The sequence below is a fragment of the Nilaparvata lugens genome, chromosome 3 (genome assembly GCF_014356525.2).
Source record: "Nilaparvata lugens isolate BPH chromosome 3, ASM1435652v1, whole genome shotgun sequence".
Lineage (NCBI taxonomy): Eukaryota > Metazoa > Arthropoda > Insecta > Hemiptera > Delphacidae > Nilaparvata > Nilaparvata lugens.
Window position 1 is genome coordinate 89,348,799 of NC_052506.1, and position 16,762 is coordinate 89,365,560.

Below are 16,762 nucleotides of genomic sequence, written 5' to 3' on the forward strand. Positions count from 1 at the left end.
CACGCCGACAAGCGCTTTAGCACTTAAGAGCCTAGAATTTATTCATATTAAATTTATAAGAATTTGTAGTTGATTAACTATCCTCCGCTGCCTGAACCACGACCCCGAACATTTTAAAAAATATTTTCTATAATTCATTTTTCACTATTTTTTCAAACTGTTAGATCTTATCAATTGTAAAATTCTGTCGAATCACGCATGGTATCATGCAAGCACAAGAAAATTTTTAACTATTCTGTTAATGCCGAATTATTATCAACCTGTAAATCAAATTCTGAACCTGCACTGTATGATTGCATATTTTATTGTAATATATTTCAGTTTTGTTAATTCGCTTTCTGAGTTCGATTATTTCTTAAGCCTGTCATTATTGTGTCTGATACGTTCTATATCATCAAGAACCGATCAAATACGATCATTGGAATAATTGAATCAAGCTGGATATTGGAACAGGTCTAAGTGGATGTAGCGAGTGGGGTCAGATCGAGATATTTGTTCTTTGTCCTTACCTGCTCATACATCAGCTTTTATCTGTTACCTACCTCGACTTAGGAACGAATGCATCAATTGTACAGCAGAGGCAGCCATAGATCATATAAATTCCTACAATAGAGCTTAAAACCCGACAAGACTCTGTTCTCGAAATATATTCTGAACGATATTTGGTTCAAATACCATATTTTTTAATCCTTCAGAACTTATTAGAGACGCAGTCCCGTAAATTAGCTACATCGGGATTTTTGCTCGACCTGTATGATTTTGTATGCTCATTCTTCACAGGTAATAATTTTAAGGTATCCGTATTCAGTGTTTAGCGATCGCTACACTGCTTATAAAAAATTTCATCATTATACAATTTGTCATTAGAGGAATCAAGGGTGAGCGAGCGTTTAGGCCTCCCGCGATTCCGACAATTGTATTGAGTCTTGTAGTGAGTCAATCAGTCTGGTGTTCACTCAGCGTCCACGCACGCAATTACAAAATTTATAGCCGCTACACCATTGACTCAGTACAAGATTCACTCTACATGTGTGAAGCCGTTAAAAAACGCACCACATGATTTGCCGGCCCAACGTGAGGCATTTAAATATAGCACTACATGATTTGGCAAATCTCTCTACATATGTGAGGCGAGTAAAATCACGCTCCACATGATTTGGCGCCCAACAGTGATAGGCATTGAAGAGGTGGATAATCGACTGCGAGGATTATTTAGTTGCTCAGTATACTATAGCGCTGACAACGGGAAAATTTTTTTTGAAAAATTCATGGTTGTGAATTTTTTCGAATTTAATATTGACTGTTCACTGTTATATAAAATAACAAGAAGTACCATACCCAATTTTTGAACGGAAAAGAAATTTATCGATTGATGAATTTTTAGAGAAAAAATCGAACTCAGAATTTTATTATTGTGTTATTCGAAAATTGGTCATACTATAAGTCATAGGTATAAGAGATATCATAAGAAAGGTCATATTATTTGAAGAATATTAGGTCTATATTGAAACAATTTATAAAATTTACAGAAAAGAGGATTGAAGTATTTATATTTTTAAATTTTTTAAAAACATAAAGAGGGAAGTAAAATTAAATCACGGATATATTGTGGAATTCAAGCAGAGCATCACTGCTTTTATATAAAATTTTGCAAAGAACACTAGCCTATATATAGAATTGCGGCAAGAAATTATAAGAGTAAAATATTTATAATAATAGTAATAATAAATTATAAGAGGCGTACCTGTATTACCGCATAAGTGTTCACTGTGTATCCTGTATGTTCGTGTAATTTTTATGTTAACGATATTGCTAACTTGACTCATTTTATCACTGAACACATTGCTAAACCACTTTTTCTGTATTTCACTCACTACTGCGCTATAACAATTTCTATTGGATCCATTACCAATTATTTTGTATATCACAACACTTTCACGTTTTTTATTCACCGCACACGTTCGTCGCATTATTTTCTCACAAACCATGGCAGGAAACGACCAGGTCAATCCAAGTCTGTCGGACACCGAGGACATCTCACCCGGTTGTTCGCCGCCATCCGCATCCGCCACCGCATCCGCCGATTTCCATCCCAATGTACTGGATGATTTATCTTCGACACAGGTGGAGGAGAGCTGCATTCTAGTGGAGGATCCGTTGGTAGTCCAAGAGCTGGAGGACGAAACATCGGGAGAGCATACGGACGATGACGCCCCAGAAACAGGAACCCCCATTTCTCGCACTGTTGCTCGGATGAAGAACCAGAAGATAACCGTTCGCCATACACCCGATCCCGCAATGGATATGGACACCCTCCTGAAAGCAATAGCCAAGATGTATGAACAAATGAAGGAAGAATTAAAAGAAGACAATAGACAGTGGAGGGAAGAAATCAGACAGGCAAGGGAAGCCGACAAACAAGCCAGAGAAGAACTAAAGGAAGACAATAAACAAAAAAATGAAGAATTAAGGAAAGCAAGTAAAGAACTACTCAAAGAACACGAACAAGCAAATGAAGAATTAAAGAAGGAAATCCAACAGTTGGAGGAAGCAGCGGAAAGAAGCAGGATGTTAGGACGGCAAATCGAGGAGAAAAGTCAGACAATTAGAATCAATATTGGACCAATGATCGAGCCCATACATGCGAAAGCAAACATACTCGAAGGAGAGGTCATAAAACAGGCAAGCGAACGTGACACATGTATGGAAAACCAACCCACCGAGAATGTCAAGACTGGAGTCGCGCCGCACCCCGCCGAACGCCGAGAGGAACCAGTCGACATCGCCCGCCAAGCTGAGGACATCATTCGTGGCATAGAGGGACAGCTCGTACCACCGCGCGCTGGACACCAGGAGTCCAAGGACGTTGCCCGCCGCGTAGAAGAGCAGCCCGGACCGCCGACCGCACGTATCTCCCATCCACCAAGGACAGCACCTGCAACACATCAAATCAGTATCCATCAAAAACAATCAGAAAACAACATTAGAACAATTAAAATCCCCATAAAGTCAAGACCACACACAAGCAGCAAAACAATTCAAGAAAGAAGAAGAATATCTAGAAGAACCTACAACCACCGCCGTCATGTTAGGCTGAAATCCTACATCAAATCTTTTACCAGCATTCAAGAAAAAAGGAAAACAATATTAAGAAGGATCTACATCCACCGCAGTCATGTCCGGTTAAAATCAAACAGACTTTACACCAGCATGCAGGAAAGGAAAATATTATTTAGAAGAACCCACAGACACCACCGGCATGTCAGGTTTAAAAAGATCAAACTGCATGTTACCAGCCGACCAAGAGGAAATGAATTTGTAAGAAGTGATTTACACCATCGGCACATTCGTTTTAAGCCAAGTTTGATAAAACGGATAGTTGCAAATTGGAATGGAAACTTTGAAATAAATCAGAAATCAAATTTAGATGGGGGCTTGAGGAAATAATAATCTTTTAATCAATTGGAAGCCACATTTGTGAAGTACATCAGCTATCAAACTTCTTCATAGTCACAGCCTACCCATCAAATCATATCTTTGCATACTGGAATCTTTCTACTGCAGCCTAATCAACATAACCTAAACTTCGCCGCATCTCATCTAATAAACAACAATCCACTTCAAATGAAGAAAATCGAAATCAACTTTAATAACAGAAGAAATTAAAACTACGAAACAACCTTAAAAATTTACCAACCTAATCAAGCCATCCGCCTCATGCTACAATCATCACAGAAACAACCGCCTAGTTATATCCGCCCAACTGGAAAACAAAAACAAAAATTGTATTATCCACAGAAAATAATTATAAATTAGAAATCAGATGAAGTTAGTAGTGAATAGGAAGAAAGAAAATAAACAAAGTTTATTTGAAAAAATGCGTAAATATAACCTCGAAATACAGAATCGATAGGAAAAATCTATTCAGAACCAATGCCTGTTCAATAATTTTCTTCGTCACACCAACCAATGTGTGCGAAATCATAGAGTCAATGTTAATGGAATCCAAGCAATATCGTTATTTAATTAATGTAACATATTATTTAATGTGAATTATAAGTAAAAAACGCAACCAAAAATATATATTTATGTTAATTTGCACGAAATGCGCATGTTCTGTGTTACATGAATGTATCTCTAAAAAACTCCAAAGAAAATGAAATTCTTACCTTTAAATGTGAAATTTATTACTGTTGCATCAAAAGATCATGAATTGAAATTCAAATTGATAAATGTAAGACTTAATATTTGTAACCAACATTGATAAAAATCAAGAAAGCCATTTCAAGTGTAACCCTGTTTGTACGCAACGTACTAAGCGCAAATAAGAAATTGCTCGAGTCAAACGGTAGACGATTGTCAAGTCACCGAAGTAAAATCACACTCTCACCCAATCTATGTAAAAGCTAAACCAAAGAGTCGAAACCTGTAACAACTATGAAAAAATAATGAAAGTCTATATTTGTTGCAAATACTGTTCAAATCTTAAGAAGTAATATGTGAAATCTTGTATATTTGTTATAGTTATGGGCCTGCTCATAAGCCACCCGTGAATGGAAGTTGTGGAGTTGTTTTAATGAAGGATCCAAAGAGACCTCATTAAGTATTGTATTTCGATTGTATCCAATGGAAGGAACAATCAATTATTTATTTTCTCGTAGCCAAAAGTGCACGATATATTGTTTTTAGTGTTAAGTGTTGAGTTTTCGTAGAAGTAAGGAGATGAAATAGTGTATTCATCACAATATCGGATTTTTCAAATAGTCATTGTTTCGACTCGTCTCCCAATTACCTATTTAAAATATCCTGGGGGCTTTTGTGTGATGAATTTTTCAAATAGATCTCATGAAAAGAGAGAAAAATTGTGATTACCTTTTAAAATGAAAGAATTTGCTAAAGGAATAGTTAGCGACCGAGCGATAAAGCTTACTTATCAATAACTGTATATTAGATAAGAGTACCGTTCTGTACTGAATATTTTTCTAGGAAAATTATTCAATAAAATTATAATTATTTTGCGAATAAAGCACAAATTATTTATGAATCGCTCACTGATTTTGAGGTTACACTTTGTTTACTATCGATCAGATGTTTTTAAAACAGTTCGAACGCAGCTGACTGATTCGAAGTATCGTCAAATGTCACGCTGGCTTCACGTAAGATATAATACCATCTCTAAAAATCAAAACTATCCATAAAGGATCAAGAATTTCAAATAAAAAAAAAAAAAAAAATAAAATGTATGTGTTATCGTTGAAATTATTTATTATTTAAGAAATTATATTATACGTCAGGTCTTATTGTAACTAAATAGGTCATAGCATGAAATTATATTATTGATAAAATGGCAGAAATTAATTATAATAATCTCAAACCTAATAAAAATTGTACAAGAATATTAATTTATTAATAATTTAATTCAACTGAACCACATGGTAATTAAATCTCTATGGCAGGTCTAAGCCAATCACAGTGCATAGAAATAGCACCAAGACGGTGATCGTTTGAAAGCAACACATGTTAATCTATTATCAGACACCAACCCTGCCTTATCAGTTACACTAGCACGTGTACATTGTATGAGAGGAACTATGTCTAGAAGATTAAGCAGTTTTAAGGATTACCTAAATTGAATCATTATTGTAATTAAAGGAATTGTATTCTACTACTTGCCACTGACGTCATGTTTACGTCACAAGCGTTCTACCAATGGCAAATTTTTATGCAAATTATTACATTGAGATTCTGAGAAGCAAGGTCTAGCCTAAAAGCTTAGAGAAAAGAGCAGCACTTCCCTTTTGAAATCCTTACCGTGTAGATCTCTTTCATAGTTACCAAAGACCTATTTGTAAATTTCTTGTTCGATTTTAAATGTTCTATTTGTGAGCCGATATTTTAGGCCAATCTATTTGTTATTTGTAAATTTCTGTTTTCATCAATCGATAAATTTAAAAGCTTAAAGTAAATTATCCCTTAATTAATTCGGTGAAGGAGATATTTAAATTAAAATTCCCCACGTGCTGAAACCAAAGCCTGGATTGCCGCCGATCAAACGATTTTTGATCTAAAGAAGAAAACCACGACCGCCAAGGAATTCACGTGAGTTATAAGTTTTAAAAGGGGCCCCAATCTACGCTTCGAAAATATTTCAGTGCAGAAAAACATAAATTTTTCTTCGTTAAATTATTGGCCACGCCGACAAGCGCTTTAGCACTTAAGAGCCTAGAATTTATTCATATTAAATTTATAAGAATTTGTAGTTGATTAACTATCCTCCGCTGCCTGAACCACGACCCCGAACATTTTAAAAATATTTTCTATAATTCATTTTTCACTATTTTTCAAACTGTTAGATCTTATCAATTGTAAAATTCTGTCGAATCACGCATGGTATCATGCAAGCACAAGAAAATTTTTAACTATTCTGTTAATGCCGAATTATTATCAACCTGTAAATCAAATTCTGAACCTGCACTGTATGATTGCATATTTTATTGTAATATATTTCAGTTTTGTTAATTCGCTTTCTGAGTTCGATTATTTCTTAAGCCTGTCAATTATTGTGTCTGATACGTTCTATATCATCAAGAACCGATCAAATACGATCATTGGAATAATTGAATCAAGCTGGATATTGGAACAGGTCTAAGTGGATGTAGCGAGTGGGGTCAGATCGAGATATTTGTTCTTTGTCCTTACCTGCTCATACATCAGCTTTTATCTGTTACCTACCTCGACTTAGGAACGAATGCATCAATTGTACAGCAGAGGCAGCCATAGATCATATAAATTCCTACAATAGAGCTTAAAACCCGACAAGACTCTGTTCTCGAAATATATTCTGAACGATATTGGTTCAAATACCATATTTTTTAATCCTTCAGAACTTATTAGAGACGCAGTCCCGTAAATTAGCTACATCGGGATTTTTGCTCGACCTGTATGATTTTGTATGCTCATTCTTCACAGGTAATAATTTTAAGGTATCCGTATTCAGTGTTTAGCGATCGCTACACTGCTTATAAAAATTTCATCATTATACAATTTGTCATTAGAGGAATCAAGGGTGAGCGAGCGTTTAGGCCTCCCGCGATTCCGACAATTGTATTGAGTCTTGTAGTGAGTCAATCAGTCTGGTGTTCACTCAGCGTCCACGCACGCAATTACAAAATTTATAGCCGCTACACCATTGACTCAGTACAAGATTCACTCTACATGTGTGAAGCCGTTAAAAAACGCACCACATGATTTGCCGGCCCAACGTGAGGCATTTAAATATAGCACTACATGATTTGGCAAATCTCTCTACATATGTGAGGCGAGTAAAATCACGCTCCACACTATGTAAATTAATTGCCTCCTTATACATTCAATATTAGTGTTATAGGTTACATATTTGCTAGCAGTGGCCCTTAGATTATAATAATTAAGAGTAGAGTTTATTGTGAGAGGAAAATCGGATCTATATTTTTTTAGGAGGAAAATCGGATCTATATTTTTTTTATATTTTAACTCTAAGGGTTGTTTTTAAGGGTTTAAAGTTCGTCTTTTAGCATGTATATTCTTCTTCTCCCAATCTCTTAATTATAATTGAAATTTCCATATCATATGTTACTATAGAACTATAATCTAGATAGAGTACCTCTTCGAAACAGTTGTTAACTGGCAACTAAATTAATAATTTTGTCAGTTGGCATTAAGTTGAGTTAACTTTGTTAGGTTGGCACCAAGTTGAAGATTTAAATGCATTTATCGCGGAAAGATTGATTGGGCACTGCTACTTCAATCCTGGGAATGTTATATTACTAGCAGTGAAGCTTGCTTCGCTCGCCATATCCGTTTAGCCAGCCGTTTAGTCTGGACCCCCGACTGGATTGTCCCAACATTATGATAAAAATGCCCGAATGAAAAATGCAGGCGAGCGAAGCGAGCCTGCTGATCTCATTCTTGGACGATCCAGTCGGGGGTCCAGGGGGCGGAGCCACCTGGATAGACGGATATGGCGAGCGAAGCGAGCCTGACGGCTAGTTACTTATAAGAGTAATAGTAGGTATTGACCAAATTGTATGCTGAAGGCTGGCAATTTACAAGATATTTGACTGAATTATTTCAAACACAAGCAGCTGATTGCCTCTAGAAAGGTTGTAATTAAACACTGCTTGGACTATTCGAGGGGCGAGGTTGCAATTTTCACTATTTTATAATCATGTGGCTTGCAGTTGCTGAATTTTTTAATCGTTTTGTATTTTGTATTTGTTGATACCAGCTATTGATAGCATATGGTGGCACACCATTCAGCCGCTATCCTTGACTTTGAAACTCCTGAGAGGCCAAAATACGATCTTCTGACTACTTTTGCCAATTGGAAAAATAATTTCAATTATTTCTGAGAAACTTTCTCGCTTTCACCACCAACTTATCTTTTGAAACAAAAAAGTTTCTAGCATGTCTAGGTTTTCTAGATATTCAAAAAGAAAAACAAATCTTCGCGATGGTTCCAATTTTTTCATAAAAGATAAATTTCTTCTTAATCCTTCAACCCTGAAGCTTTTTAAGCACTACTAGGATATCGGGGATGATATTCTACATCCAATTCTGACGTTGAATTGGAAATTTGAGAAAGTTGCAATTTTACACGATTTGGCAACCCTGTAATTTCTTCGGATGGAGGGCCAAGTCTCAACTTATTTTACAAAAACTATAATCACGGTTGAAATTTGACAGGTTTTTGTGCAACCGAGCCTTATTATCTTATTAAGCATTTCTTTCAATTCCCAACAATATCCTTATAGTAAGATTTTGACTGATAACGAACGACTGGACTGACCGATATAGATGTTTCCGTTGGTGTTGAGCCGAGTCATGGCACCGGGCGAGTCACCGTGAGCCTTGCCGGTGTTGTCCAGTGTGAAGCTGGCCGCCTGTGCGGTGCGCATCATCTGCACAGTGTGTTTGACGCCGTCGTCGACCCGCTTCTGCGAGCGAATCGTGCCCGGCCCGTCGCCCAGCTCCCAGCTCATCTCCACGTATCCGTTCACCACTGCAATCGGTACACGCATTCAATGCAAACTCGGCAACACTTTCATCAAGAATAGAATAGAGTAGAGTGGAATGGAATATGATAGAAAGAATAGAAAATAATAGAATATAAATTAATAGAATGACCCAATTCAAAATTTATTTTTTCATTAGAGGAAAGGGAAATTCGTTTATAAGAGAGAACCAGGAATTCCATTTGAAAAGTTGTAAAATTCAAATCAAGTTTTCAAATTCAATTCAATAACATCACATAGACCTAGAAGATTCCATTACAGTTTATATTACAGGTCATTGAATACAGAAATGCTTGCTCAAGAAGATCTGAAAACAATAATGAAATACATCCAGAAGTATTACTCAAATAAAAATACTTCATACTTATCTGAATAAAAATGTAATTTCTAATCTAAGAGCTTTTCATGATTCAAATATTCAAACAAGTTTTACTTAGATTGTATTTAGAAGTAGAGTTTTATCAATCCAAATTAGTTTTTATACAGTAAAAGTTCACCTTTTGATTAATTTACAATCAATATTATCAAAAGCAGTATAAAGTTTATTTTTCTATTATTCCAGAGAAGATTAAAAAGTACTTAAGATTGGAAATAAGAGTCGTATGATTCAGTACTTGATCAACTGATCATGAATTTTTTGTGTTCATATTGGAAGATTAAGTTTAAAAGACGATGATACCGCATAAAATGAAAATTGATAACTCATACCTACTAATTAAGAAATATAGAATGGCCTTGCTCCAATCAGGTTATCCATTCAATAGCGGAACAGAAGTTGGCTGGAAAACAACTTTCTCGATCTCTGGTGGCAAAAGTTTCCTATGGAAAATCCACATCTTCTTCATGGAAGCGCTAGTGTTCGAGCTTATGTCAAATATTTTTTAATACACATTAACCCAAATTGAGATTATTTGTGAATTTGGATGTAGGCGCTCAGCGTCTGTCATCTGATCTACACACCACATCTTCTAACACGGTAGCGCTAGAGTTCGAACTTATGGTCCCCTATAGAAGAATACATCCCACTGTATTTGAGAATATGCCGACGAATGAGAAAAGTGAATGATAATATTTGTGAAGATTTATGCAACAAGTAGTGATGAAAACTGACCAGCAAGCGCCAGAAAATCTTGATCTCTGCCATCTTCCTCAGGACTCTGCCCGTGCCAGAATAGGATGTTGTTTGGTTTGTCGGTAGAAAACTCGATGGTAACTATTTCTTTTTCGTTGGGATTCGTGTGAGGTAGAAGTCTCCTATCCAGTTCAATGTACCCGTTGCCTTTGAAGTTCACTTCGGTTGTAAATTCTTCCCCTGGAATACACGAATATAAAAGGATTGAATTCAATGTAAAATATCCAATAATTATGAAAATTAAATATGAATTTTTAATAAAGTTGGTTTATGAATTTAAATCAATATACAAAAAGTGGATACAAAGTAAAATACACAAACATCGAAAATAGTGAATATGGTATTGAGTTTAAATGAATCTGATTTATTTATTCAATTAATTTATAACAAGTATGTTCAAAGTTTATTGAGGGAGTTTACAACAATATAATGCTATTCGATGGCAGCATCTCAATAATTGCTAGTATTATTGATTTGCATCAGAATTGCTTCCTATTTTCGTTGAGTTTTTTGTTTTAATATGGGAAGATTGAGTTTCAAATAATTGAATAGGGTGATGATCACTGGGAATGAGAAAGTGATATCCAATAGTAGACCACTCTTTGGAAATAGTAAACAATTCTTTGTTTGTGAAAGCATATAGCATAAGAGACTTATAGCACCTTCAAATAATTCTGAAGATTTTTGAGACAAAAATTAATGGAAACTGACCAGTAAGCGCCAGATAATCTTGATCTCTGCCATCTTCCTCAGGACTCTGCCCGTGCCAGAATAGGATGCCGTTTGGTTTTTCGGTAGAAAACTCGATGGTAACTATTTCTTTTTCGTTGGGATTGGTGTGAGGTAGAAGTCTCCTATCCAGTTCAATGTACCCGTCGCCTTTGAAGTTCACTTCAGTTGTGAATTCTTCCCCTGAAATACACAAATATAAAAATTAAATATAGACTTTGAATCAAATTTTTACATGAATTTAATCAATTTAATCCTATACAAGGATTGAATCCAAAGTAAAATATCCAATAATTATGAAAATTAAATATCAATTTTTAATCAAGTTGGTTTTTGAATTTAAATCAATATACAAAAAGTGGATTCAAAGTAAAATACACAAACATCGAAAATAGTGAATACGGTATTAAGTTTGAATAAATCTGATTTATTCATTCAATCAATTTATAACGAGTATGTCCAAAGTGTGTTGTGAGAGTTCAACCTTTTACATCAAAATAATGCTACCCGATGGCAGCATCTTAATAATTGCTAGAATTGTTGATTTGCATCATAATTACGTCCTATTTTTGCTGAATTATTTGATTAGCCTGCTATCCTATTATATTAAGCCAGCAATTTATATTTATATATATGTTATTTTTATATCTGGTTATTTATGTTTAACGGATCTCGAAAACGGCTCTAATGATTTTCACGAAATTTGGAACAAAGTAGGTTTATGATATAAGGATTCAATTGCTCTAGGTCTCATTCTTGGGAAAGCTCGCTGAACGACATTAAAAGGATAATTCATCCTTGGCTGAAACAGCTATGGATAGTAAAAAAGTGAGTATGTGAAAAATCAAAATAATGCATCCCCGAAATTCATAAGATGACGTATAGCCAGCTGTGAAATATAAACACGATCATTTTAGAGAATTGTGTTCTGTTTATCAATAAATAAAAATAACGAACGAATCTCGGTGTCCCGATATTATTAATAATATAAGTATATAGTATATTTTGCACCTAGAGCAGAAAATGAGATTTTTCCGGCTCGAAATCAGTTTTCAAGTCCGAGGCCGTAGGCCGAGTACTAGAAATGATTGAGAGCCGGAAAAACATTTTTGCCCGTGGTGCGAACGATATTTTTCGCCACACTACAGGTATTGCTGACAAAATAAATAAAGAATACAAAATAAAGAATACTTGTTATCGTACCTATCTCTTGATTTTAGTGGTAGAAGATTTGCAGTCAGGGTTTCAGATTCTTTTAAAATTTCACTTGGAATATCACAGGCGTCGTCATGTTCAAGCATTTTTGAAAATTTGGAATGCGCTAATCAACAATAAATAATTGAATAAAAATGGTTGCGGAGCGAATGCTGAATTAGTTTGATTCGAAACTCGAACTGAAATCATGTCGACTTTGATGAAGAAAGTGGACACTCGCCCGATCTAGCGGATGACTTATTAACTACGGACTTCCAAGTGGCTGGAAAGAGAACACTTTCTGGCCTAGATCGGAAAAGAAACCTGTTTCTCACGTCAGACGAGAGTCGTCTGCAAACAAGGTCTTTCAGATCTACGTAGGGACTGGAAAACAGCTGCTTTCTGTGCAGTGTGGCGAAAATTAATTTAATTAATAAGATAACGTCATGAAAGCTAGATCGTTAACTTCAGCATTGTTGTCGGATCAATAATGGATATACATTATCATGTCAAACATGCATAACTAATAAGAGTTTTACAATAGATACAGTCAATTTATAGAATAGAGAGACTTATATAGTATTATATGGATCACTATTATATAGAGACTTATACAGTATAAAGGAGATACAACAATAATATAAAGTTTGCACTTGTGTAAGTATGAAAGTGAATACTCAGATCCGCTTTTCATGGTTTGACTCGTAAATACCAGTTCACAATGCTTTCATTTACACTGAATCAAGTAATGTGATATTCAGTTCGGCTCAGATTCAGTTGTTAGGTGGCTACTGTGAATCGGTCTTGCTTCACTCTCACATGTGCATTTTTGTTTACATTGGCTCAAGCTCCCAGAATCGAGTATACGTATATTAATAAAGGCTTGGATTTTTATACCTGCCTTGAGCTATATAGAATAATGGTTGAATTTATTCTCATGAGTGGAGCTGATGATCTTTAAAAATAATTCATAAAACAGTTACTATCATTATAGAAACTGATTCACTTACTATTGGAGCAGGTTGGCCCGGAGTATCCCAAAGGACAATCACAGTAGTATGAGCTGGATGTGCCGGTACACTTGGCTCCATTGTTGCAAGGTTGCAGCAGTTTACACATGTTGTTCTCGTGTTCACAATGCACGCCACTAAAATGCAAACAAACAGGATTTTAAGTTAAAACATATACATACTAGATAAATATCCAATGATAGCGATTGTCTAGATAAAATTAGTGTAACTATCAAATAGCATAGAATTATTCTTTCCTACAGTTACCTTGAAAAGTGACCATTCCTGCACTGATTACAGAACGCAAAGGAACACTTTTCCGCACTAGTGCACAAAGTATTACTTTGCGAACTTCAGATTTGCAACATGGCAACACAATAAATATTCTCTCTTGTCTATGTTATTTAAAAAAAAAAATCAGTTTACTTTGAGCATTTTTCGGTAATTTGAGTCATAAGTCTAAATTTCTGAATCCTGTTTTTAGTACTTTTTAGCTGGTAACCTAGGTACGATTTTTTCCGCTAGGTCGCGCGCTTCTTCAGCCATCTTGAAGCCATCCCAATCAGCTGTTGACATTGTTGGTGTGTATTTTGAATGTGAATTTTTTGTTCTATCTGTATTTTTTTTCAAATAAATAAAAATGACAACTCATTAAATTATACATTTTGAATATTATTAATCATTTCAAATAAAATTTTTTCATTCATAAATTGATCGGTTGAAAAATTATTTAGAAATTAAGAATTACACAAAATTATTCAAATTTTCAAATTAATTGGATTAATTAACTTTTTAATTTGATTAAATTATATATTATCAATTTTCAATTGGATTAACAAGTTTAAAATAAATTAAAGTTGTTATTAATAACAAAATTATACAGACAAACATTTGATGGATTTCAGCCATCATTTTACCCATAATCAACCACTTTTCATATTCAATGGTAACTGTAGGAAAAATGTAATGTGAAATACGTGCGCAAAGTTACTCTGCTGCACTCAGGAAACTATTCCGCCCTCGCCTATGGCTCGTGCATAAACGTTTCTTTCGGTGCAGCAAACTGTCACTTTGCGCACTAGTTGCACAAATAGCTATTTTATTTAATGACTTTGTTTTTATCAACGACCATTAGGGTGAAATATGGATGCAATTTGATTGTTGGGTGATTGTTTATTGACCTGAATCCAGACTGGCAGTCGCATTTGTATCTGGGCGGGTCGGACGTAGGCCGGCAGACTGCATTGTTCTGGCATGGATTCAAGTTGCACATGTTGCCTTGCATTTCTGAGCATTCCTGCACGTTCGCTGACTCCATCACTGATCTCAGCAGATCCAGGTCGAGACCGGATACTTCAACCTGTAACATTACATAAATAAATGGCCTTGAAGGTTATTAAACATTCATGAATTTTATTGATTTACATAAAGAAGGCTTTAAACAATATATAGATTAGTTGTAGGCAATGTTTCTCCATGGCAAGACGTTGTCTGTGTGGATGTAACATACCTGTAGAAATAATAAATACTTAAAGTTCTTATTATACGTGACTTTATTAATTTCACTGAATGTTCATTGTCATTACATAAAATCAGCAAAGGCAGCAGACTGATGCATATATTTCCCTAGGTGCTCGAAAGTTGCAATGCACATAGACACAGACGGACGTCTCGGCATATGATGTCTTCTCATGTCTGTATGCAAACATTTGATTTTGCTCCGTCTGTCTGCATTCTGTGTGCGTTCACCTTAACTCTTGTTACTGTTTAGTAATGTTATGAGTATTTTCAATTTGATCATCTGACAAACATTACCTTACTCTCAAGTCACTGATAAGACTAAAATGACCTCAAGATAGGGGTCTGAAACTTCAAATTGGATCGAAAATAATTTATTACTGAACTGACTCCTAAAAAACTAGGTTCTTTACGCCAGTAGTGCTATTTTGGAGGAAAATGTCAGTGACAATGCAAATTATTCTTATAGATCATTTTGGGGCGGTGAGAATAAGAAAATTGCACTGAATTTTTACAAAATTCATTGAAATATTGTGGCATCGTCCACAATATTACAGTCATGGATTGGAGTATTTGCATTTAATAATTATATTTTGTATTTGATGATGCCTATTGTGGAATTGTTTCATTTAATGGCGAATGAAGTTTTTGTATTGTGGTGGCCACTAACAAGACAAGGACAGGACAAGTGCGGACAGACAAGGTGGACAGGACAAGTGTGTTGTATATGTACAAACATGCTCATCATGCATGTTGTATCATTAACGACAGGCTTCAAACAAAAAACAGCTGTTTGAAAGCAGCTTCTAACATAAAATAAACAACAAATAAAAATAAACAAACCACTGGAAGTTCCAAATTATAAATGATACAAAAATAATTTGAGCTCAAATAGAGTAGCGAAGAAAAATAAACAACAAAAAATTCAAGAAACTAAAACCTAACCTCAAGAAATTATGTTCAAAGCATTCTGCTATGATGACACAACAACTTGTTATGTGTATAACGACATGTGTATCATACATGTTCTACCGTTAGTGACCAGCCTTAGATGAGCAGTGAATAATGCATTACAATAGGTTTCATCCACAGTATTACAGTCATATTTGAATATACAAGAAACACACTAGATAGTACAGTACTCAGTTTTTTTCTGCAAAACACTATCAATGTGTGCTATCAGTCAACCCACCTCCGAAATACAGCCGTGGAATCCGTGCTGGACTCCTACATCGGGTGCCAGTCGCATTCCATGCTGCCGATTGATGCCGCCGACAAACACGAACGTGCGGAGGGAGAGGTGCGGCGACCCAGCGATAGGCTGCGACTTGGTCACGTGATCCTCCTTGTCCACCGACAGCCCTGCTGTGCACCTGGCGGCCATCTTCCTTCAGGTCGCGCACCGCCGACACTGTCACCTCCTGGCCCACCTTCAGCTCGTGACGGCTGCGTAGGATCACTGGCCCTAAACAACAACAACAATGATAATTATATTAATCAAGAAAATTGTTTGAAATTGTATTCATTCGCTCATTGACTGCCAGATGGCAGGAGAGTTTCTATAATTTTATAATATCTATTATTCATCAATTTATCGCTTAGGCATCGGCCGGTTTGAGTGTCAGTGTGAATTCAGCTCTCATATTGCCAGCACTCCCTGTCGAGGCTTTAAGATTCAGGAAATTCGTCCTGAATCTGCCTAAATATTCGTGTCATTCAATATCATAGGAAATTCGGCCTATACATTTATTTGTGTACATAAATTTCATTTTCGTTTTACGTGGAAAGTGACTCACGTTTCTTATTAATAAGTGGAAAGTGAATGCCAGAATGCAAGTTTAGTTTTTTGTTTCTATTCATACTCAAATCTTAGTGTTAAATTTCAAGACAGTAAATTCCATCTTAAAACCGGGAAACAGCAAGGAACCAACTTTAATAGTCACACTTTTGGTTTGCATAATTTCACCTATCTTTTCCTCTCATCTATCCTATCCAACTGTCCACCTTTTACCTCAAATAGAAGTAGGCAATCAATTCGATTTATGAAATATTGGATTTGGGATTTGGTGAGTGCATTTTCTGATTTTCTATGTTCTATGTATGTAGTTTTCCTTAATGGATATATT

At 35.5% G+C, this 16,762-nt stretch overlaps 1 protein-coding gene across 1 annotated transcript in view; it reads right to left on the reverse strand.

Annotated features, from left to right (window-relative positions):
* The window catches only part of LOC111048257 (basement membrane-specific heparan sulfate proteoglycan core protein), a 259,916-nt gene that overhangs the window by 10,917 nt on the left and 232,237 nt on the right, over positions 1 to 16,762 (reverse strand). The window contains 7 exon segments of the mRNA XM_039422952.1: positions 8,828 to 9,040; positions 10,165 to 10,365; positions 10,897 to 11,097; positions 13,119 to 13,255; positions 14,300 to 14,478; positions 14,968 to 14,981; positions 15,829 to 16,101. Of these exon segments, the coding sequence (XP_039278886.1) occupies positions 8,828 to 9,040; positions 10,165 to 10,365; positions 10,897 to 11,097; positions 13,119 to 13,255; positions 14,300 to 14,478; positions 14,968 to 14,981; positions 15,829 to 16,101 (1,218 nt within the window).